This window comes from Alexandromys fortis, unplaced genomic scaffold (assembly GCF_014885135.2).
Source record: "Alexandromys fortis isolate MF-2015 unplaced genomic scaffold, M_Fortis_MF-2015_v1.1 scaffold_62, whole genome shotgun sequence".
NCBI classification, from domain to species: Eukaryota; Metazoa; Chordata; class Mammalia; order Rodentia; family Cricetidae; genus Alexandromys; species Alexandromys fortis.
In genome coordinates, this window is record NW_026067942.1 from 8,113,900 (window position 1) to 8,134,768 (window position 20,869).

Genomic DNA, 20,869 nt, shown 5'->3' on the forward strand with positions numbered 1-20,869 from the left:
CAGCTGGGTCTCAGAGTGTCTGCCCTAGCCACTTCTTAGGATTTGAACTCCAAGACTCAGATGAAAAACGATGTGGATCTCCGGTTATAGGCCCTATCCTCTTGAATACTGATGTCTATTTGTGTGCACATGTGTATAGTCTGCTGCCCTTAAACTAAGAATCACACCTCCTGTTTTTCAAGCCACTGAAAGTTGGGATGGATTTAAAGTCTAAAAGCTCAACCTGATCTTGGATGACCATGAGGCTTACTTAGGATGCTGAAGCTTTGGTTTAAAACCCTTTGAGAGATTGTTAAAAGAAAGGTGACTGTGGAGGCTGGTGGTGGCGCACGCCTTTAATCCCAGCACTCGGGAGGCAGAGGCAGGCGAGTTCCAGGCCAGCCTGGTCTACAAGAGCTAGTTCCGGGACAGGTACCAAAGCTACAGAGAAACCCTGTCTTGAAAAACCAAAAAAAAAAAAAAAAAAAAAAGGCGTAATTGTACACACATACACAAAGTGCTAACTAAAAATTTTTTAAAAGATAAATTTAGGTAAAAGTCTAAAAGCTGGATTTTTATAGACCAGGAATCATACAAGGTATAGGGACTTTTTTTTTCTTTTGGAGGAACATGAAGTAGCATCACTTGGTGAATTGAAGTGAGGGAATCTTGATGTGTGGCAGCTCAAAGTTAAAATAACCCATTATAGGAAAAGTGGAAGGGCAGCTGTGGAATGGGGCCATTTCCTCCACCCACCCCCAAGCCCCTGAAATGTAACAGATTATTAGGGAAGCCCAGGTAACCAGAACTGGTAAAGGATGTTGAAAAATGTTCTGAAGTGCCATGGACCAAACGCTCAGTGCGTGACTGTGATGGGAAGCTGAGGAGTGCATTAGGTGGAGGAACGCTTTTGTGTGGTCCTCACTAGACAGCCCAGGGCCTTCCTTGTCTTGCATCTTTTCCAGGATGCTGGGAGAGTACGTTACACGCAGGGATCTTCTCTGATCATCTTCAGTAAGCTTTCTCTGGTTTTGGTAGACACCAGGTATCCTCTTTTAGGGTTCGGTTTTCTGCCTCTTCCATTCCCTCCAGAGCTGTTTTCTTCCTTGCCTTCCTCTCAAGACTCAGGAGGGAGGAGGATTCTCCCTAGCACCTCCTTTTCCTCCAATGTGCACTCTAGATTAACTCAGAGTTAAAAAAGAACCCACTGCAGGTAAACTGGGAGGGCAGATGTCAAGTCTGGGCTCCTCCCCATAATCAAGTCCCTGGTTGTATGTTCCCATAGCATCTTAAACTTTCAGAATAACTGTGTTCTGTGTAAAGTCCTCACCACCTATGCTCTACGTGACTGTTTGTCTTGGACTGACTGCCAGGCCTTCGGCAGTGTCTGATACAGTGTGTTCTCAGATATTTGTGCTGTAATAAATGAACTAAGTCTTCCAACTTGGAGATTTATTGCTAACTGCCATGGGGATATAAAATAAAATTGGAAAGGAAAAAATATAAAGCTAGAGTACTGGTTGTATCAACTTTTAGTATCTGATGCCCCCTGAGCTAAGAACCTAAGTTAGATTGTCAAGCCCTACAACTGGTCTTCCTTACATGCTGTCTGTCTTTAACCCCACTGTTGGTCCTTTTCTGTCTGAAGGTACCAGCAAGGTAGAGCCAACCTCCAGTCCAGGTCTCCATTCCGCTGCTCATAAATTGGCATTTTTTCCAGGCTAGAGTTTCCTTAAGATTTTAAGGTTAAATTGCTGGTAGTTTAAAGACCTTAATTTCTTATGTCAATACGTGTCCTTCTTTAGTATCTGGTTGTGAGATTTTTCTCTGGGGAAAGGGACAAGGCAACATTTACCTCCCTTCCTAAGGTCCCAGTGACAAATGGGGGGGTACATTTCCACAGAAGTCAATCTGGGGAACCAATGAAGACTCACATTAGGCTTACTCACAGAGCAGTGGGTGAGGGGTGGCCGGCAGGAGCATGGGTGGCCTTAAAGCAGCCATGATGGGTGCAGGCCTTTAATCCCAGTGCTTGGGAGGCAGAGACAGGCAGATCTCAGTCTATAAAGCGAGTTCCAGGACAGACAGAGCAGTAACACGAGAAACCTGTCCTGAAAAACAAAACAAAGCAAAACAAAAAGCAGCAGCCTCAATGGGAGTTCTACACCCAGTATGGAGGTTAACTCTTCTATGACTTCCCAGAGGATGCTCCCCTCCCTGCCCTCCGATGTTTTCCCAGCCTAGATACTTCTTGAGACAACATTCAATTGGTTGAATTGGCTGGGTATTCCGGCGAGGGTCTCAAGATCCTCCTTCTACAAGGGAATGTCAACAGTTAAGCCTAGTTGAAATGTTCTTTTGCAAGACCGCACAGATGAACTCATGAAAATGGTGGCACTTTGGCTCCAAGGATAGGCAGGTACGCCACTACCTGGTACACTTGGCCCCTGGATCTTCACTTCTTGTTTGATTCCCCTATTGTGGGGGCATGGTGGCACAGACTCTAACCTCAGCACTCTGGAGGCCGAGGCAGGAAGATTGTCATACATTTGAGGGGCACATAGAAAGACATTGTCTCAAAAGAGCACAACAGGGTGGCTATAGAGACTCAGCGGGTAAGAGCGTTTACTTTTCTTCCAAAGATTTGAATTCGGCTCCCAGAACCCATGTTGGGCAGCTCGCAATACTTTTAACTTCAGGTCTGAGTGATCCTACTCCCTTTTTTGGCTTCTCAGGCACCCACACATACGAACATATGAATGAAAGTTAAAAAAACAAAAAAACAAAAACAACAACAACAACAACAAAAAACTCTTTAAAATGATCAGCAAACTGGACTCTTGGGCCTTGAGGTCCACGAGATGGGGTTGCTGTTTTATACAATGCAATACCTCTCCCGCCTAGGCACACTCAGTTAGTGAGTGTTAGTTAGTATGCCTAAAATCTAGAGCTCAGTCTCCAACACGGCATAAACCGGAGAAGTCCCGTCCCCTGCCAGCCCCAGCTACACAAAACGCTGTCAAAGTAAAATAATACTGGCTCAGCAGTTAATGGCACTCGCTAAAAAGGAGTGAATATTCACGGTCTTGGCACTCAACTTATCACGTCCAGGATTTAGGGGCATTAAAATAAAATAAAATAAAACAAAATAAAAAGAAGCTTTATAGCATTGCTCACAGAAGAGGCATCTCCACTACATTGCCGACTAAATAGTTGCTCGTCCAGGAACTACCTCTCACTTCCGCCCGGCAGCCCAGCCGGCTTCAGTTCTACCGGAAGGGGTTTGTCTGGGGTGACTGTACTTCCTATTCCGTTCCTGTCCACGGTCTCGTCAGTGGTTCCGGCTTGCGTTCGCGTTTACGTTCTGAATGACGTCGCAGAAGGGCGGATAAGGGTGGTGTGTGCTCGTGCGTCAGACTGTCTTTGCTGGGGGTTCTTCTCATAACCGTGGAGCTTTCGCGGTTTTGTGTGGGGCGTGGGACGGCCAGTTACCTTCCTGGCCGCTGGCAGGGAGCCGGAAGGGCTTTCTGCGACCCCGCACCTGCAGCGGAAGTACAAGCCTTGAGTCAGGCCTCTGCCTTACGTAACTAGTCTCTAATCTCACGCGTGGGTACGTGTGGTGGAGGGAACGTGTCTGCCCAGAAGGGAAGGCGGGCCCAGTCGTGTTAAACTGTGGCCCTGCCCCACTTCTAGCCGCTTCCACTTACCTGTGTGTCTAAGGGCGAGGCGGTGGTTACTCCGCATTCTTGCTTATGCTGGTTTGATCAGGCTGCTGTGAGAACTCTTTTTAGTGGGAGAAAGGGGGGGTTGGAAAGCTGACGTTTGGAGCCCAGAGCTCTGTGTCTGAAGGGCAGTTTGGAGAGAAATGGTGGTAACTTTTACCAGAGACTGACCAAGATGCCTTAAGGTTCGAATCCCAAAGCGTAAACTGCACCAGGTAAAAGTTAGAGTCGAAGCCAGAGACAATATAAATGTGGCTAGAAGACCAGAAGCACCGCTTCGGAAAACTTAAGTCTGCCAGAGAAATGGGGTGCACTGGTGACCCTGTCTTGATAGTGTTAATAATTTCCCCCCAACCACATTGTTCCTAGGCTCTTCCTTAAGTGTTGGAGCCTGGACTGTGACCCAGGGAAGGGAACCGTGGCTAGCTAAGGAGGCCGAGCTTCACGTAACTTCCAGATCTCATGTCAACACCAAGCCCGCAGCTGCTCGTGGCAGCTGCTCGGCAGACCCTGGGTACCAGAAAGAGAAAGGGCCCACCTCGAGCTGTCTGTCTTCACCTAGCAGGAGAGGTGTTGGCTGTGGCTCGCGGGCTGAAGCCTGCTGTTCTCTATGATTGCAACTCTGCTGGAGTGTTGGCGCTCCAGAGCTATCTGGAGGAGCTGCAGAGGCTGGGCTTCCTGACATTGGGACTTCACATTCTTGAGATTGGAGAGAATAATCTCATTGTCAGTCCTGAGCATGCCTGCCAGCATCTGGAGCAGGTACTGCTTGGTACCACAGCCTTAGTGGATGTTTCCTGCTCCCAGCCTCATCCTTCTGTCTGTTCACTGGACCAGCTCCAGGACTTGAAATCTCTCATAGCTGAGATCATCACACATTTTCAAGGACTGCAGAAGCATGTGTCTCTGGGAGTCTCCTCCAGCAAGCTGCCTTCCTCATCTTGGAATCTCTGCACTGTGTTGGGGATACTCCTGGGCTATCCTGTCTCTTACACATTTCATCCGGACTACGGAGATGGCAACTGCTTAGCCATGACTCCCTTGCGGGTGTTCACCGTCCAGATTTCATGGCTGCCTGCTCAGCCTCCACTTCTGCTCTACTCCTTCAGTGTTCCAGAGAGTTTGTTCCCAGCCCTGAGGAACTTTCTGAGTACCTGGGAGAAGGAGCTCAGAACCCGATTTAGGACTCAGAATGACTTTGGCGACCTCAGCATTTCCTCTGAGATAGTCACACTGCCTGCCGTGGCCCTCTGACTTAACTCTGCCCATTGAGAAGGTATTAGTGAATGCTTATCTCTGGGTGGAAGATGTCATATCATTCTGCGCGTCTTGGGAACAATGTTGTTCAGTTCCTTGGCCACATATGTGAATGGGGATGGCTGCTGGCAGCAGTAGTATGTTTTCCATTTCTGTCAGGAGTTCCTGTGTATTAGCAGAGGTGTCTGTTTTTCATTGACTAAGAAATAGAAGGAAAGAGTGGGGCAAGGAGTGTTGTGGAGATGAAGCAGTACACCTGCCCTGGTGGATGGTGCCTTCGAGGAAAAGGGAATGGCTGATTCCTTCGCATGTTATGTAGCTCTAATTGAATTAGGAGATGAGACCATAATGTTCAGGTGTCATATGTGTGCCGTGTTTTCCAGAAATACACAGTTCTGAAAAACAGTCTTGTGAGATAAAGTTTATTTACAGCGTGGTGAAAAACAAAACAAAACAAAACAAAACTAGGAATCTGTATTCACTTGAAGGGAAAACTGAAGTAAAGTACCAAAACTCAAGTTTTTCAGGGAGTCGTTTGCTTCTAGCTTCCCCCAGACAGACGCCAGAAGTTCCTCAGATCCCCAGGCTGTCTTTGTTTGCCAGGAACACCACCAGTGCTGTAGCCATCACCACCATCAGCACCGGGAGCCACTGGCCACACTGCCGCTGTGTGGAAGGAGGCGGAGACAGGAGAGAGCATCTCTGAGTTAAGAGGAAAGACGGGCAAGAACAGTGTTTGGTGCTCTAACAGCAGAAAGCCCTATGTTGGTGGCAGAAAAGACATTTTTGCTTCAGTGTCTCTCCCACTTTCTGTCACCTCCCTTGAGATAAAACCATTTTACTAGTGGCCTAGAGACTCATATCCAGTAGGGGACAGATATTTAAATGCTGATATGACTATTCAAAGTAGAAAATAATTCACCAACATAATACTCTCTTTGTGTCCCTCAATGCTTTTTAAGTCTTCCTCCTGCCCTTGCCGTATTTTCATAATAAATCAAAAGAGCTCTTTTATACTTGAGCCAATACAGGTTATGTATCATTTTTCTGAAATGCTTGGGATTAGGAGTGTTTCAAATTTTTACTTTTTTTTTCATTTTGTAACATAAGTATGGACTTTACCAGTTGAGCAGGCCTAATAAGGCCCTAGATCACAAATCCCAAATGCTCTGAAACCATCTGCAGCTTTTGAGCATCGTGTTTGTGCATGCGCAGTGTGTTTGGGGTCTAGAACATGTCAGGCTTTCAGAGTAGGCTCTATCTAGTGTGGGTGGACCATGGGCAGCATTTCGTCCATATTTATCCATAATATATTATTTAATATCGCCATATTGTTGGCATAAGTGGAACAGGGCAGGACTACCAGATGTTGGTGTGAACTGATGTGTTTTATCAGTAAGACTGGGCATGGAAAAGGAACTACCCCAGTGTCGTGTAGGGCTATGGAGAAGGATGGGCCCTCCTGGCTGTGGCTCAGGGCTTCTTGACAGTGCTGTAGCTTTCCAAGACAGGAGTGGTGCTTGTCATTGAGAATGTCGAGCTCTGAATGCAGCTCTCTGCACTGGGGACAACAGAACAGAGTGCCACCGTTTCAGTCTGGGACGTAACTCTGGAGGAGGACTGCCCTGAGTACCGTACTCCTTCACTTTTTTTAGTGAGCCATTCTCCCCGCTTTTCTCAGAGATTTTAGTTAGTCGTTTTCCTATCACACAGTTTATCTGGAATATGTTGAGTTATATGATTGGTTATGCTTCATATATTACATTTGATGCATGGAAATGCTTAATTTTTTATATTATTTGTTGTTGATGTGCGTGTGTCTGCGTGTGTGCTGATATTACAGTGCATGTGTGGGAGTTGGAAGGCAACCCCTGGAATCACCTCTCTCCTTCTACCATGTGGGTCCCAGGGACTGGATTCAGGTCATCAGGCTTGGCCGCAGGTGCCTTTACCTGCTGAGCCAGCTTACTGGCCCAATCCGTGCACATGCTTTTCTATGACTTTGTGAAAGTGTTTTGCAAGTGGGCGTACTAAAACGCATTTCTTACAGCACGAAAGACTTAGCAGTCATTGGAGGACAAGTCTCTCCTCCTTGGGAGCTGGCTGCTTCTGCACACTTCCAAGGGTGTGTGAGTTTGGAAGTATGTTCCTAGGGCAGCGTTTGCCGTTTAAAAGATTCTATGTAAGATAAAAGCACTGTGACACTTAGTATGTGACAGAATTTAAGAAGTGAATGTGTTTAGTCAAATATGTTTATCTTCTGGTTGACTTCATAATAGTCTATCAATATAACCTTGATAGGGGTTCTTATCAGTTAGGAAGGAGAAAGATTGCAAGTCTACTCAAGAGCAGAGAAATTTGTACAAGAAAATGAACACCTCTGGGCATCTAGTCACAATTTTAGCTTGGAAGTTCCTGCCTTCCAGTTGCCTCTCAGAAGGTTTTCCTGCTCTTTACAGTCTAGATCAGTGGTTCTCAACCTGAGACCCTTTTTATATAGGTCTTCATGTTGGGGTGACCCACAACTATAAAATTATTTCGTTGCTACTTCAAAACTGTACTTTTGCTACTGTTACGAATCATAATGTAAATATCTAATTTGCAAGATATCTGATATGCAACCCATAGGTTGAGAACCACGAATCTAGATCAACCCTCACAATCTGGATGAGTGCTCAGTCTGGATGAGCACTCACAGTCTGGATGAGCACTCACGGCCTGGATGAGCACTCAGTCTGGATGAGCACTCACGGTCTGGATGAGCACTCACGCCCTGGATGAGCACTCACAGTCTGGATAAGCCCTTACACTGAGGTTGCCTCCTCACCTCCTTTTCCTTGGCCCGGAGCTGAGATGTCTCCTTTTGTAGCTGGTCTCTGAGCTCCCAGTCTTTCTCCTTCCCTGTACTCTCGGGCTTTGCTTCATCAAGGGAGAGCTTTGGATTCCACACAGGTAAAGCCTGATCTAGAAGAGCAGCAACACCCTTGTTTGTGAGGGCTGACCCTGTCATTGAGAATCCTCAGGGTTTGCAGAATAGGGAGACGGCAGGTTTGTCCTTGCCTTTGCTGAACGCAGTAGAACATTCTGCATTAAAGAGCTCTGGTGTGCCCTGTGGCCTGGACACATAGCTGGCCTCAGACTTCTTGAAGCAAGGTTGACATCTCATTTTTCTTTGAACTTGTCTTAATCTGATCATTTTAGTGAATACTTGCTAATGGAAATTGTTTCTCTATTGTCATGTTATCTAGCGTCTCACACCGAGGTTTCCTCGGTGCTTCTGTCTAACTCTGCACTCTTTGCACCTTTCACCTCTGTGTCCTGAAGATGGAAGTCTTTCTAGATTGCCTCTTAATGTTTAAAGCTAGGTTTTTCAGCCACCTTGTAGTTCTGGTTTTGGAGGAAAGAGCACTGGACTAGAGTCAAGTTCTGGGTTATTGTTTTAGTTCAGTCCTTGATTTATATGGCTAGAGATCTTTATTTTCTTGTCTGCCCCATGTGGGCACAATCCTGTATTACACCCAGGAGTTGTGAGAATAAAACAGCAGGCTGTGTGCTGTCCTTAACCGAGGAGCCGCTGGGGCCTGTGTGTGGCTGATGGGCCCCTGGCAGGCGTGGGCAGCAGACTGGTCAGGGCTAGAGTGAGCGAGAGGACTTGTGTGCTGTGTGGTTTGGGCTAAACTGGCTGTGATTTTATAAAATCAACTGTGTAAAAACTGACATGAAATTGTGAGTTCAAAATCAATTTATTGAAATGTTCAACACAGACAATGTTTTCAGAGAAAGTAGAAACCCTTTCCCAGTTTATGTACCTCTCGGAGTAGAAGGCTGCCTGAGATGTCCGGGTCAGAAACTTTTCCCTACCTCCCTGACGTCACAGACTCTCAGGAGTGGGTGGGACCCCAAGAAGTCATGTAGTCCATACCCAGCCTCTAGGCAGACAAAGGAAGAGCAACATTTAGTGCGAGTAAATTTGCTGACCTTTCTTTAAGAGTTTCTCCTGTTCTTGGTGGTGTAAGGACTGTTTCTGAAGCAGACCTGTTGAGAGACAGACAAAGCCAGGGTCAGACATCCCAGATGTCACCATCTGTGAGGGACTGGATGCTGCTCCTCAGAATTTTTGTGTGGAAGTCCTCACTCCTGTAATGTGACATTTCCTGGAGATGAGTCTTTGAAAAGGTAACCAAGTGAAAGTAAGGTCATTAACACTGGCCCTAGTCCAGATAACCGCTGCTCTTATAAGAAATACGCTCCAGGGGAAGCATGCGTAGACACGTCAGCCAGCCAGCCACCTGCACAGCCAAAGAGAAGTTGCCAAACCTCTGGACAGCTTTTTGATTTTGGATGGCAGACTCCAGAAACGGCTTTTTTTTTTTTTTTTTTTTTTTGAGACAGGGTTCAGGGTTTCTCTGTGATTTTGGAGCCTGTCCTGGAACTAGCTCTTGTAGACCAGTCTGGTCTTGAACTCACAGAGATCCGCCTGCCTCTGCCTTCCAAGTGCTGGGATTAGAAATGGCTCGTTTTTGTCCAAGTCATTTCATTACAAATACACCGTCCTTATGTCAGCCTCTGCCTGTGAGTCTTTGCTTAATTTCGCTTTAGGAGGAACTTGCTCTCAGATGACCTTCTACATGACAATGACTAATTTTGCCTTGACACTGCTGCTTTTTCTCTGTAGTAGTTATTGACTTGACACACTTTGATTTCTTTTCCATGGAAGCCCCTACTGCTGGACTTGCTTAGAATGGAAGTTTCTTAAGAATCGATTGCTTTTGCTTATGCTGTGCCCCCAGTACATGTTTAGGGTGCCTGACTCGTGTAGGGGTTGAATGAATGCTTATCATCTGAACCAGCTCTAGCGAGAAAGATCTGAGGGACATGTTCATGTGAACACATGGAATGTATAACAAAAGAACCATCTTAGAACGCCTAATACTTCTTAAAATGGACAGTCCTGGGGCTGGGGCAACGGAAGAGCTGTACACACGCGAGGACTGGATTTAAATTGTCAGCATCCATGTAAAACAGGGCATGGCTTCTTGCTCCTGTTACCTTAATGCTGTCAGGTCCGGGGCAGCGGAGGGAAGATCACTGGGGCTTGCTGGCTAGCCTGGCTGGGAGACAGCGACTTCCCTTTCTCGGGGGACCAAGGCAGGGAGTGACACAGAAGATGCTCAACACCCTCCAGCCCCCTTGCCTCTGTGCGCATTTCATGGGCTCCCATACACACCACACACATACACATAGCATGCACACATACCGCATCACACATCACACATACGTATCACAACTCTTCCTACATCACACACACACAGTTCACACACACACAGTTCACACACACACACACACACACACACACACACACACACACACACGCGTGCGCGCCGGAATTCTTGTAGGAATGTAAATGGTTGTCACTGACAAAGGAGGAGACTAGAGAGGAAACACAAGGACAGATGCTAATATACAACTATACAACTCAGGGAAAGAAATCGACCATATAACTTGTGAGGAGCTATGCAAATGACCCTCCCTTTGCAGGAAGTGGGCTCGAGACTGCCCTGAAGCAGGACACACCAGAGCCTGGGCCTCTGGCCTGTCTTCGAATGCCCTTTGTGGGCGCACACACCGGAAGATGCCTGTGCAGGTTTCAGGCTCTCAAGGACACTTACTCTGCAGCTGCTGTACTCTGCTCACCAGGACCTGTTTCTCCTCCTCTGACCGCTTTAGCCGATCTGAAAGTGAAAGAATGCAGACTGAAACAGAGGTGGAACCGAGAAGCAGTCCTGTCCTCGCCAGGGCCTTTCGGATCTGAAGAGGAAGGGCACCATCGCACATGAACACACAGTGTTGCGTACACATGCCCCCGGGTCCCGTCAGCCCACACCGGCACTGCTGGGAAGCCTTTGTTCTGCCAGTGTTTGTGCTAACCTTTCCCTTTCAAATTAGGAATATGGCCTTGGCATGAGACCTGCGTGGGAGCAGCTGTGGTCTGGCCCACAGGGACAGGCCAGAGAGAAGAGCATACAAGGTCCTAGAGAAACCCAACTGATGTTCATTTAGGGTGATGAAGGTAGAGCCGCCTTTCCCTTGAGTAAAGATGGAATCATAAGGGCAAGAGACCAAAGCCTCCCCCGAGACTCCTCTCTCTGAGCTCATTCAGCTGTGGTTCTCACGATCCTGGGACCCCCAAGAAGAGGAGTACCTAGTAGGTCCTGGTGTCGGAGCTCATTCAGTTGTTCTCACCCCTGAAGTTGTGGGACCCCCAAGAAGAGGAGTACCTAGTAGGTCCTGGGTGTGGGAGCTCTGCTGCTCTCGGTCCCCTTGCAGGCGCTCGATCGTGGCCTGCAGCTCCTGGTGCTCATTTTCTAGAAGTCGCAGGGCCTGGTTCATCTGTGAGCCTCTGCTGTCTGCTCCCTGAGAGGAGGCGGCGGCACACAGCGGCATGTCAGTGTGCGTGGAGACCGAGCAGGTGCCATGGAATAGAAGACGGCAGAACGTTAAGAGCCTGGGATGCAGGGACGTGTTCTCTATCCTTCATGTTTCCAACAGCGCATCTGACTTGATATCTACTGGGGATAGTGTCCCAGCGCCTCGGCAGACCTCCAATCAAGTCAGAACTTTTCTAGCTGTCCCACTGTGCCTTCACTTTCAGCATGATCAGTTGTGAGGAAGAGAGCCCTGTGCTGTGCACCCAGTGAGATCTGTGCCTCGAAGAGTCGCGCTCCCTCTCTCATCAGCTGCACGCGTGCCTGCGTGTGTGTGTGTGTGTGTGTGTGTGTGTGTGTGTGTGTGTGTGTGTGGTTTCTGAGCTCTGTTGGGGGGAAATTGTAAAGATCCACTTTGGTGACAGATCCTCAAAGTTCCAAACTAAGTAAGTGAAATCTATGTGTTACTGAAGATTGTGGGGAGCCCCACCGGGGGTGCCATATATTACTGGGAAATTGGGGTCTCCTCTCTGAGTTCTTAGATTTGTTAATAAAAAAAATTAACACTTCAAGGAAATTTCTCTTTGCAACAGAGCCCACTACAGAAAATCACAATCAATCAAAATGCATCCTTGTGGAGCCCAGTTTCAACGGATACATGTACAACATGTCCCCAGCACCTGAGGGAACATTGCAGAAGACGCGCAGAAAGACGAAGAGCCAGAGGATCAGGGATCAGGGAGTTCGCTGTGAGAGCTCATCTCCTAGCAACATCAGAAATGACGCCCACAAAGTCTCCTCAACATGTCGGCTCAAATGTGCAGGGAACAAGGACGACAATGCTGGATGGGGCAAAGCCCATGAGGCTTTGACCCCACAAAACAACCACAGACAACTGAGGACAGCTGGGTCAGAGAGGGGGTCTCTCCCAGGGAAGAGCACACCAGGTGTTTGTCCAGTCAAATGGTCAGCCCTGAAATCATACATGCAAGTTCCTATTTGGGAATATATATATATATATATATATGCACATACATCTAGGCATGCAGTAATAATCGATGAAAAAGGCCATGAATTTTAAGGAAAGCAGGGAATGATATATGGGAAGGTTTGGAGGGAGGAAAAGGAAGATAGAAATTAAACTCTCAAGAATATAAAAATTGAAGAAAGGTGGTTAATGTTAAAAAAAGAACAGATTCTGAAAGAAGCTTTTTCTTAGTTAAAAGGAAAATACCCCAAACAATAGCAACGGTGATGATGGGCGTACTGTAAAATCTCAGCAGCTGCCTAGAGGGCAGAGATGAGGAAGAGGAAAAGAAAGCCACGACTTTTGAGTTAGGGATGGAGGCTTGGCGGTTTGGCAAACAGCCATATGGCAAAGAGGAGAGACAGAGAATAACTTCAGAGAAAAAGAGTAAGAAAGCCCAGAGTGTTCTGGAAGCATACCTTGACTTTGGCAAGTATTAGAAAGAGAGAGGAGATGAAAGATTACACTTTTCTGGGAAACTCAGAAAAATGGGCAGGTTTCCCGGGAAGGAAAGTGCACCTCTTATTAAATGGTTGATTATTCTTCCTTCTTTGTCGTGGGTTAAGGTGACTCTGCCTTCCTGAGGGGTAATTAGCCAGATGATTGAACAACTCCAGTGGGTTAACTCTTGGTTTTAGATAGCTAGGAATGCTAGGTCTCCACCCAGGCCAGAAGTAACACACGCAAAGTAATCGTTAACCTGTATCAAGTGCTCATAGTACCATAGACTATGCTAAACACTTCGCGTGGCTATCCATATTTAACTCATGCAATAATACTGTGATAGGAAGACTATCACCCTTATTTTGCTGATGAGGAAGCAGGCTTATCGAGAGTAATTAGGTTTTCTAAGGCGACAAATTGAAAGCATAGGAACTTTTGAGTATGTCAAGGGTTTACAGTAATTTGATAAGAAACACATTGGCAGGATGTGTTAATACCTGTAAATAAGTTAGTAACATTTAAGTTGTGCACTGCGTACTCTGCTGGGGTGGTGTCTGACTTAGGGTGCAATTCAGTGGCGGTTCCAGCCCAGGCATTTGTATCTGGCTAATGCCTTTCCAGTGGGTACTTAGTTCTTTTGCATGAGCAGTGCAGGCATTAGTTCTAAGTACAGAATCACAGTTCAGAGGCAGAACAGTGGGTCTAGTACTAAGTGGACCGTGGGGTGAAGACTGGAAAGCTCCTTGTTGCACGTATGAAGCCTTTGGGGCCCAACCCTGGAGCATCTTTTCTCCCCAGACCCTTTCCCTCACTCCTGCCCTCCTTCCCCTCCCATGCTAAGAGCCCAGTACCTGTAGTTTGGACTGAAGCACATGCAGTTGACTCTCCAGCTCCCTGTGCTGCTCCCCTAGGGTCCTCCAGTCCTCCTTAAGAGCCTCGTACTGACTCCTCCACTCTTCACACTTCTGCTCAGCAAAAGCCAGGGACAGCTGAAAGAGACCAGAGGAGAGTGTTCCCAAGGAGCAGACGCTTAGAGAGAGTGAACACACTGAATTCTGCATTTGCTTATATTGTAGTTTAAAATGCAGGATGAGCTTGAGGAGTATGGTCTCTGGAGTGTGTAGTTGGCCACCTTGCTCTGGGGACTGTTCCCTGCCCCCAGGGTCCCGGCTCCCAGAGCTGCACAGCGTCCCCACCTGCATAGTGTCCCCACCTGCACAGAGTCCCCATCTGCACAGCGTCCCCACGTTCCCACCTGCACAGCATCCCCACCTGCACAGCGTCCCCACCTGCTCAGCGTTCCCACATGCACAGCGTCCCCACATGCACAGCGTCCCCACCTGCACACTCTGAAGTTGCCGCTCCACACTCATTTTCTCCTCCAGCACTTTCTGCAGCGACTCCTTAGCCTTCTGCTCATAATTGCTTCTCTGGTCTTCCATCTCCAGCAGCACCTTCTTCATTCCCCAGGGAGTATGTTTCTGTAAACCAGAAGCAATCCGACAAATACACAGTGAACTTCTGCCCACCCGACAGCTGGGACACACACAGGGAATGAATGATGCAGGTCCTGTTTCCAGGGCAGAGACACCAGTTGTCTGGTAGGCCTTTTCTTCAGGCTGGAGCTGAGCAGAGGAATCCCTTAGGGTGTCTGAGAGGTGCCTGCCATTGGCAGGGTACTTCTGCAGCTGCCTCCTCCTCTGTCCTCTCAGCTGGTTCGCCTCTGCTGAGCTCCAGACTCAGGGCATGCACCACGTCTGTTAAATCTCCCCTAACTCCTCCATCCCCAGCTCTGGTGGCTTTGCTGAGCACTGACGTACTGGCATTCGTGAGCATGGGACCCATTCCTCACTGCTCCGCCCTTGGATGGATCTCCCTCACTGCACTGGAAACAGTTTCCAAATGGAGACACATTGCTGCCTGAAAGAAAACGTCCCGGGACTCTGAGGGCCTACTTAGTGTTCTAAAAGTCGTATTACATCTGCATTAAATGTTCCCCTGGTTTGGTTTTTTTGTTTTTTTGTTTGTTTGTTTATGACAGGGTTTCTCTGTGTTACAGCCCTGGCTGGCCTGGAACTCACGCTGTAGACCAGGCTGGCCTAGAACTCACAGAGATCCTCCTACCTCTGCCTCCCAAGTGATGGGACTAAAGGCGTGCACCACGACTGTCAGGTGAAATGTTTCCCCTGGTTTTATGACCAAGGAAAATACCCCCAAACCAGATAAACTAGATTTGCAGATCCACTGAAGTTGGGTGCCTGTGTTTTACCTTTTGGGTTTGATTTGTGAGGAAGGCAGGCAGCTTTCACAGTTAGTGCTAGACCTGTCTGGGAGAACCCAGAGAACGGAGACGGAGGAAGGAGCATTAGGAGCCATTTTTGTTTCACTTTGGGATTGTCAGAAATTTTGTATTTGTATCTGAAAGGGTGCTCTGCTTTTTTTGGGTTTTTCATTAAAAATCAAACCAGAGAGAGACTGGTTGAAGTCAGGCATGGTGGTGTCCTAGTTATCGAACTTAATAACAGTCGTCGCCGACCTGCTTCCTTTCCAATAGAAAATCGATGAGTACCTGAGCACAGTTGCTTATGCCTGTAACTCCAGCACTGGGAGGCTGGTGGGAGGATCCCAAGTTCAAGGCCAGCTTAATGATGAGACCTTTCTCAAACAACAAACTAAAGACTTGCAATCTGGCTTGCTTGATGGCCTCTTACAAGTTTGGTTGGCATATTTTAGCTAATAAGAGCCTAACAAAGCAGCTCACATTGGAAAGTGAGCAGATGTGTAGACCAGGAAGACTACAGACAATATAAGCTGTTCCCAGCCATGTAGGAAAGTGCGGATCCCTCTAGCTCTAGATGAGAGAAGCCCACCCATTCCCTACTTACCTACTTTTCCTTTAATATTTGTGTGTGTGTGTGTGTGTACACGTACTTGTCATAGAGTGTGAAAAGAGGTCAGGACAATTTGTGAAGGGGTACATTTCTCTCCTCCTACAGCGTGGGTTCCAGGGATGGAACTCAGGTTGTCAGGTTTGGTGGCAAGGGCTCTCATTTAGGAAGCTGTCTTGCTGGCCCCTGCTCTCCCACTTTCTTTCTACCTGTCAGGGGAACTATTTTTTTTTTTTTTGTAACCTGAAATTAGGCCAAATCAAGAGATCACTGAAGCCGAATATTAACAAGGAAAACCAGGATTCCCTTCTTCCAGACTCTTGTGCCCCTTGCTTCCTCCAGGTTGCTAAAAACAACTCGTTCCCAAGATCAATGTTATTTTTGCAGATTCCTGTCACGTCTTCTTCCCCTGCTATCAGGCTGGGCCTCTGGAGACTGCGCGGCACACACCCTAAGGACTGTTCCCCACATCTCCCCAGGAGCCAACATCACGCCTAGTGCTGGGTGTCCTTCCCGGGCTACAGCAGTGCATGCTAGGATACAGAAGGAACCGTGGAGATAGTGACGTAGCTAACTAGGGACCCATGTGAGAACGGACAAGAGTGGAGGTGTGGCAGTCTCCATCTGGTGGAGTGTTTAGAAGGCAGGAGGAAGACTCAAACGTTCTCATCCTATTGACATCAATGTGGTAGAAGTGTTCTTCAGAGCGCTTACCTGCATGCAGGTGTAGAGCTGGTTTTCCAGGGACCTTAGTTTGCCCTTCAGTTTGTCTTCATTAAGCTGCCCCTGAAGTAAACAGGATGAGTTAGTAAAGTAAGGCCTGAAAACACAGACACGGCTGAAGCTTGTTACCATGGGGCTCTGTGGGTTGCCGTGGGTGCTGGCAGGCTGAACCCTTGCAAGTGCAGAGACAGCTGAGGATCTCTCAGGGGAAGTTAGCCTTCTCCCTCACTCTGCTAGGCCAAGGGCCATCCAGACTGGTTCCAGACTCTCTTTGTACTTTCAGTTTCTCTATCAAGTGGCCCAGGCAGCAGAGAAGACCACCGGCAGGGAGGGTCCTAAGCTGTCATTTCTCCCCCCCCCCCCCACCTGCACTGCAGCTTCCCCTACCTTTGTTGCTCCTGGGGAGAATCTGTGTTTGCTACAATGTCCTGTTTGTTGCTCCTGGGGAGAAACTGTGTTTGCTACAATGTCCTGTTTGTTGCTCCTGGGGAGAATCTGTATTTGCTACAATGTCCTGTTACGCGCTGATTGAACTGCGTTTGCCCTTCAGGCCGGAAGGCTGCAGAGAGCTGCAGTACTCCAGGATGGAACGAAATTTGGAGGTAAGCCTTCTAAGAAGTTAACATGCAGTCAAGTCTGGTTTCGCAGTGTTTTTATAAAACAAGATCAGAGTGCCAGGATATACCAAGGGGAGAGCACCTGAAGACAAGAGGGTATCTGCAAACCAAGAGAGACAAAGGGAGAGCCTGGCACTGGTGACACTGGTGGCATACCTTGATCTCAGGCCGGGCAGGGCTGTGGGGCAGAGGTCTCTGTAGGGGTGGCCCTTACATTGCACACACCTCATATCCACTGAGCATTAGTTCCTAGAACCCCTCAGAATGCTCAAGTCCCAGTGTGTAGCACTTACCAATAGCCTATGTATGCCTTCCTGTATGCTTAAAACTGTCTCTGGCTCACTCACAGTACAGTGGAAACACAGCGTAAATGTATAATGTATTGACTTGAGACTAATTACATGAAAAACAAGAAAAACAGGATTTTTTTCCTTCAATTATTCTTGATCCAGTGTTGGATGAATATGAGGCTGTGGAACCTGTGGCTGTGGAGGACTCTGACTGTACTCTTGTGTGTGTGTGTGTGTGTGCGCGCGCGTGCATGTGTGTATGTGCACACGCGCGTGCGTGTGTGTCCTTTCCTCCTTGACAGGACACCAGTGAGAAAGTGTAAAAAGTGAGAAATGAACTTAGAGATATTAAGCAGAGTAGGAGTGGGCCCAGGGAGGGGTAAGGGGGCTTCTGGGAAAGCCACGGAGATATTCAAAAGCTGGGTCTATCTAATGGTCTCATCTGTCTGCCCTCCCCATCACCCCCTGCGTGCCCCAGGTCTTGTGGAGCCTGAGGGAACTTTAAGGCATTTCTTGAGCAAGTGGAGAAGGGTGGGTAGAGGTACAATTCTGGTTTTCAGTCTTTTACATTTCATGTACATTGTTGCTTCTACTTGTAGACATCCCCTTTGCCAAACTGAGTTTTACCCTAGGTGTATCTGGCTGGGGCCGTGGGGGTGCTGTTAACAAGAACATGTTTGTTTGTTTTGTTTTGTTTTAGAGATTTGGTCATGAACCTGTAAGTGGTTTTCACGTTTCTTCCTCTGACTGCTCCACCCTAGTCCTGTGGGACTCTTCGGGAACCTTTCTCCAGCCCTGGATGCCGTGGCTCCTGTCATTGGCGAACAGTCCCAACACTCTTGGTGGGCCACGGCTGTAAAGACTAGGGGCAGAAGAGGGCCTCCGGGGTGAGGGGGGCCTCTGGTGCTGGGACTGGAGGTGCCTGGGGAAGGCAGGAAGTGGTATCACTCCTGTTTTGATTGTACTTGTCTAAGTCTTCTGACCGTGGGGACCAGGGGGAGACCCCATCCGTTCGGCTTCCTGTGTTACTCAGCTGGACCTTGCAAAAAGCAAAAGCCTTTGCCAAAAACAATTTTTAAAGTGCCCCCTATTATTAATGTTTTTCTCAGCTGCATGTGGGAAAGCGTCGAGAGTAAGAGATTTGGCATTTACAATAACCACAGGGCTTGGGACAAATGAGAGGAGGACAAAGGCTCCCACTGTTCAGGCCCAGGCCTAACTGGTAGAGCAGCTACATTCCCCAGAGGGGCCTGTTCATTGTCAGTCTGCAGGCCCTGAACCCAGCTAGCCCCGCCCTGCCACCCTCTGTGCTGGTCTCCCAACAGACTCCGCCAGCTACACCCACCAAGTTTAAAGATTGCCGCCTTATAGCCTGGAAGGAACACAGGCTCCAGACAGTATCCTGGAAATGTCCTCTGGGTAGTTCCCTAGTCTGTAGGATCACTTTCATTCAGTATTTTCCTCTTCCAAGTATTTGCGCATTTCAACCCAACCCCAGATTATTTTTCCATTTATGTTGCAATACAAGATGATTCATGGTAGCCCCTTCAAGTAGGGCTAGGGGCTGCCACCCAAATCTACAGCATGAACAAAATCCCTGGCCCACAGCTCCAGACTCCCTAAGGCAAGCAGGAATGTTGAAGCCAAGTTGCTGCAAATAGAGCAGTCCCTTACCCCTCAGTCTCCCCATGCTGACTTTAGTGTTGGAGACTTAAGAAGTTCTACAGGCTGCTGTGGACCCTATCCAGGAGTCTGGATCGCCTCAGACAGGCCACCCTGGTGGGGAAAGGCAATGGGGAGACCACACACACCTGGTGCTGGTCCGTCCCCTGCCTCATATCTATTTCCAGAAACAGCACACCTCACCCTGGAAGCCTTAGCCCATGGCTCATCTCTGCTCTCACAGAGTTTGCATAGGGTGCAGAGCCAGTTCCCCCTGCGCTGTCATCTCAAGCTCTCAGTTCCGCTTCGCAGATCCACCCCAGCTTCCTCTCCTGCATAGCTGCATCTGTTCTAGTGGTCAGACCCAGCTCTGGGTTCCCAGCAGCTCCAGGAGTGACTCGGGGGGCACTGACTCTGGGGCTCTGATGGAGAGCTTGCTGTGAACATCATCTCTACATGAGAAGCTGGAGATTCATACACAGAATCAAATGGAAGGACAAAGACGACACTTGGCTGAGGTCCGAGTCCCAATGCTGGCCTCATTCATTCAAGTATTTTCTCAGAATCACCAAATGGGGCCACAGTTTCGCTAATATTGAGCCCTTCTTGGGAGGGATGGAGTTGAAGTGTTTTGTTTTGGGAGAAGCAAGGACTCTCAACTGAACAGCTAACAATGACTTTTCTTAAAAACAGGAAGCAGGGAGCGTGGGGTGGGAGGATGAAGAAAAGGGTGGATGTGAGAGCTGGGAAGGATAGGAAGGTGGGAGAGAGGAAACAAGGCCAGAGGAGCCGCAGCTCTTCGTCTGGAGCCCGGGGTAACATAACGCCCCCTCCAAGTTTATGGTTAAAAGGCTGAAAACACAACAGCAGCAGCAACAACAGCCAAACAGGGTCTCAACATACAGCCCAGGCTGGCCTGAAGTTTAGAATCCTCCTGCCTCAGATTCCTGAGCGCTACATAAATAGCTCTTAACGTATCTGCCTCACTTCCACTCTCTAAGCACAGCTGACCTAGGCTCCTCTAGGCCTCTCTAGGGCTCCACCCCTCACTCAGCCACAGGCCTTTGTTTAGATAAACTACAAGCACAGACCAGATTCTTCCCCTTCAGAAAGACAAGCAGGCATGGCAGAATAAGTAAGGCCCTGCTTTCAACTCTGAGTGAATGTTAACTTCCGCCCCGCTTCCTGCCTGTGACTGTGTTTCTCAACCGGGGGTGGTGTGCGATCTCATGGGTCCTCAGTACAAGGTATCTGCTGGGACACATATGCACATCCACATACAGACATGCACGTGTGTTTTCTGCAACAGAGTCTGCACATTGGGTCTGAAACAAACCTTGACAGCGAAGGGTCAAGCCTCCTGTTCTGAAAGTGTGAGAGAGGTATTTCTTTGCCGCTCTTCAGATGGGACCCCTTCCTGTCCGTCACACTGCACTACACCCAGCGCTTTGCCACACCCAGGCCTATAAATATCCCAATTCCTTAAACACTCTTCTGCTTGCCCCCATCATCGAGCCACTCCTGAGCTGGTGACCCCTAAGACCCAGCAGAAATGGCCTCTTTCCACAGAGCCTTCCTTTCTCTACCTCAGACAGAATCGCTCTCTTTCTCTGTCGGGCTGCGCACACACTCGCAGCCTGGTCTCACCAGAGCTGCCTGCTGTATCTCTCCCTTACTGAGGCATGAGTCTTTCAGAGTAAGGACTCGGTTTCGTTTTGTTCCTGAACCCCCCAGCCTAGAGCTGGACATTACCGAGCATCTTATAAACCAATGGGGGAGATGATCTCAATTTAGCTCAGCCACTGGAGTGCCCGGCTGCGGACTCTGGCTCCTGC

General features: G+C 48.3%; 2 protein-coding genes and 1 long non-coding RNA gene across 8 annotated transcripts in view; 1 reads left to right on the forward strand and 2 right to left on the reverse strand.

Annotated features, from left to right (window-relative positions):
• Positions 1–4,377, reverse strand: LOC126505390 (uncharacterized). Its single transcript, XR_007592891.1, has 3 exons — positions 4,240–4,377; positions 3,687–3,762; positions 1–3,520 (listed from the first exon to the last, which is right to left on the reverse strand). It is a non-coding gene; the product is annotated as an uncharacterized lncRNA (long non-coding RNA).
• Positions 3,298–13,696, forward strand: CUNH1orf74 (chromosome unknown C1orf74 homolog). Of its 3 annotated transcripts, none has more exons than XM_050148256.1 (2): positions 3,298–3,376; positions 4,071–4,964. In XM_050148256.1, exon 2 carries the CDS (start codon positions 4,164–4,166, stop codon positions 4,953–4,955), a length of 792 nt encoding a protein of 263 aa, XP_050004213.1. In that variant the 5' UTR covers positions 3,298–3,376; positions 4,071–4,163; the 3' UTR covers positions 4,956–4,964. The 3 variants fall into 3 exon arrangements, with proteins under 3 accessions (XP_050004213.1, XP_050004212.1, XP_050004211.1); XM_050148255.1 differs by lacking the exon at positions 3,298–3,376 and adding an exon at positions 3,452–3,589; XM_050148254.1 differs by lacking the exon at positions 3,298–3,376 and adding an exon at positions 11,977–13,696 and having other exon boundaries at positions 3,517–4,977.
• The window catches only part of Traf3ip3 (TRAF3 interacting protein 3), a 25,060-nt gene continuing 9,679 nt past the window's right edge, over positions 5,489–20,869 (reverse strand). For 3 of the 4 annotated variants that reach the window (XM_050148243.1, XM_050148246.1, XM_050148245.1), the window contains 8 exons: positions 16,457–16,528; positions 14,195–14,335; positions 13,706–13,843; positions 11,237–11,372; positions 10,628–10,690; positions 8,937–8,993; positions 7,786–7,922; positions 5,489–5,624 (listed from right to left, as the gene is read on the reverse strand). In XM_050148243.1, coding sequence (XP_050004200.1) covers positions 5,532–5,624; positions 7,786–7,922; positions 8,937–8,993; positions 10,628–10,690; positions 11,237–11,372; positions 13,706–13,843; positions 14,195–14,335; positions 16,457–16,528 — 837 coding nt within the window. In that variant the 3' untranslated portion in view covers positions 5,489–5,531. Of the gene's footprint in view, positions 5,629–6,412; positions 6,520–7,785; positions 7,923–8,936; positions 8,994–10,627; positions 10,691–11,236; positions 11,373–13,705; positions 13,844–14,194; positions 14,336–16,456; positions 16,529–20,869 lie in introns of all 4 variants that reach the window. The other variant, XM_050148247.1, reaches the window with a different exon arrangement.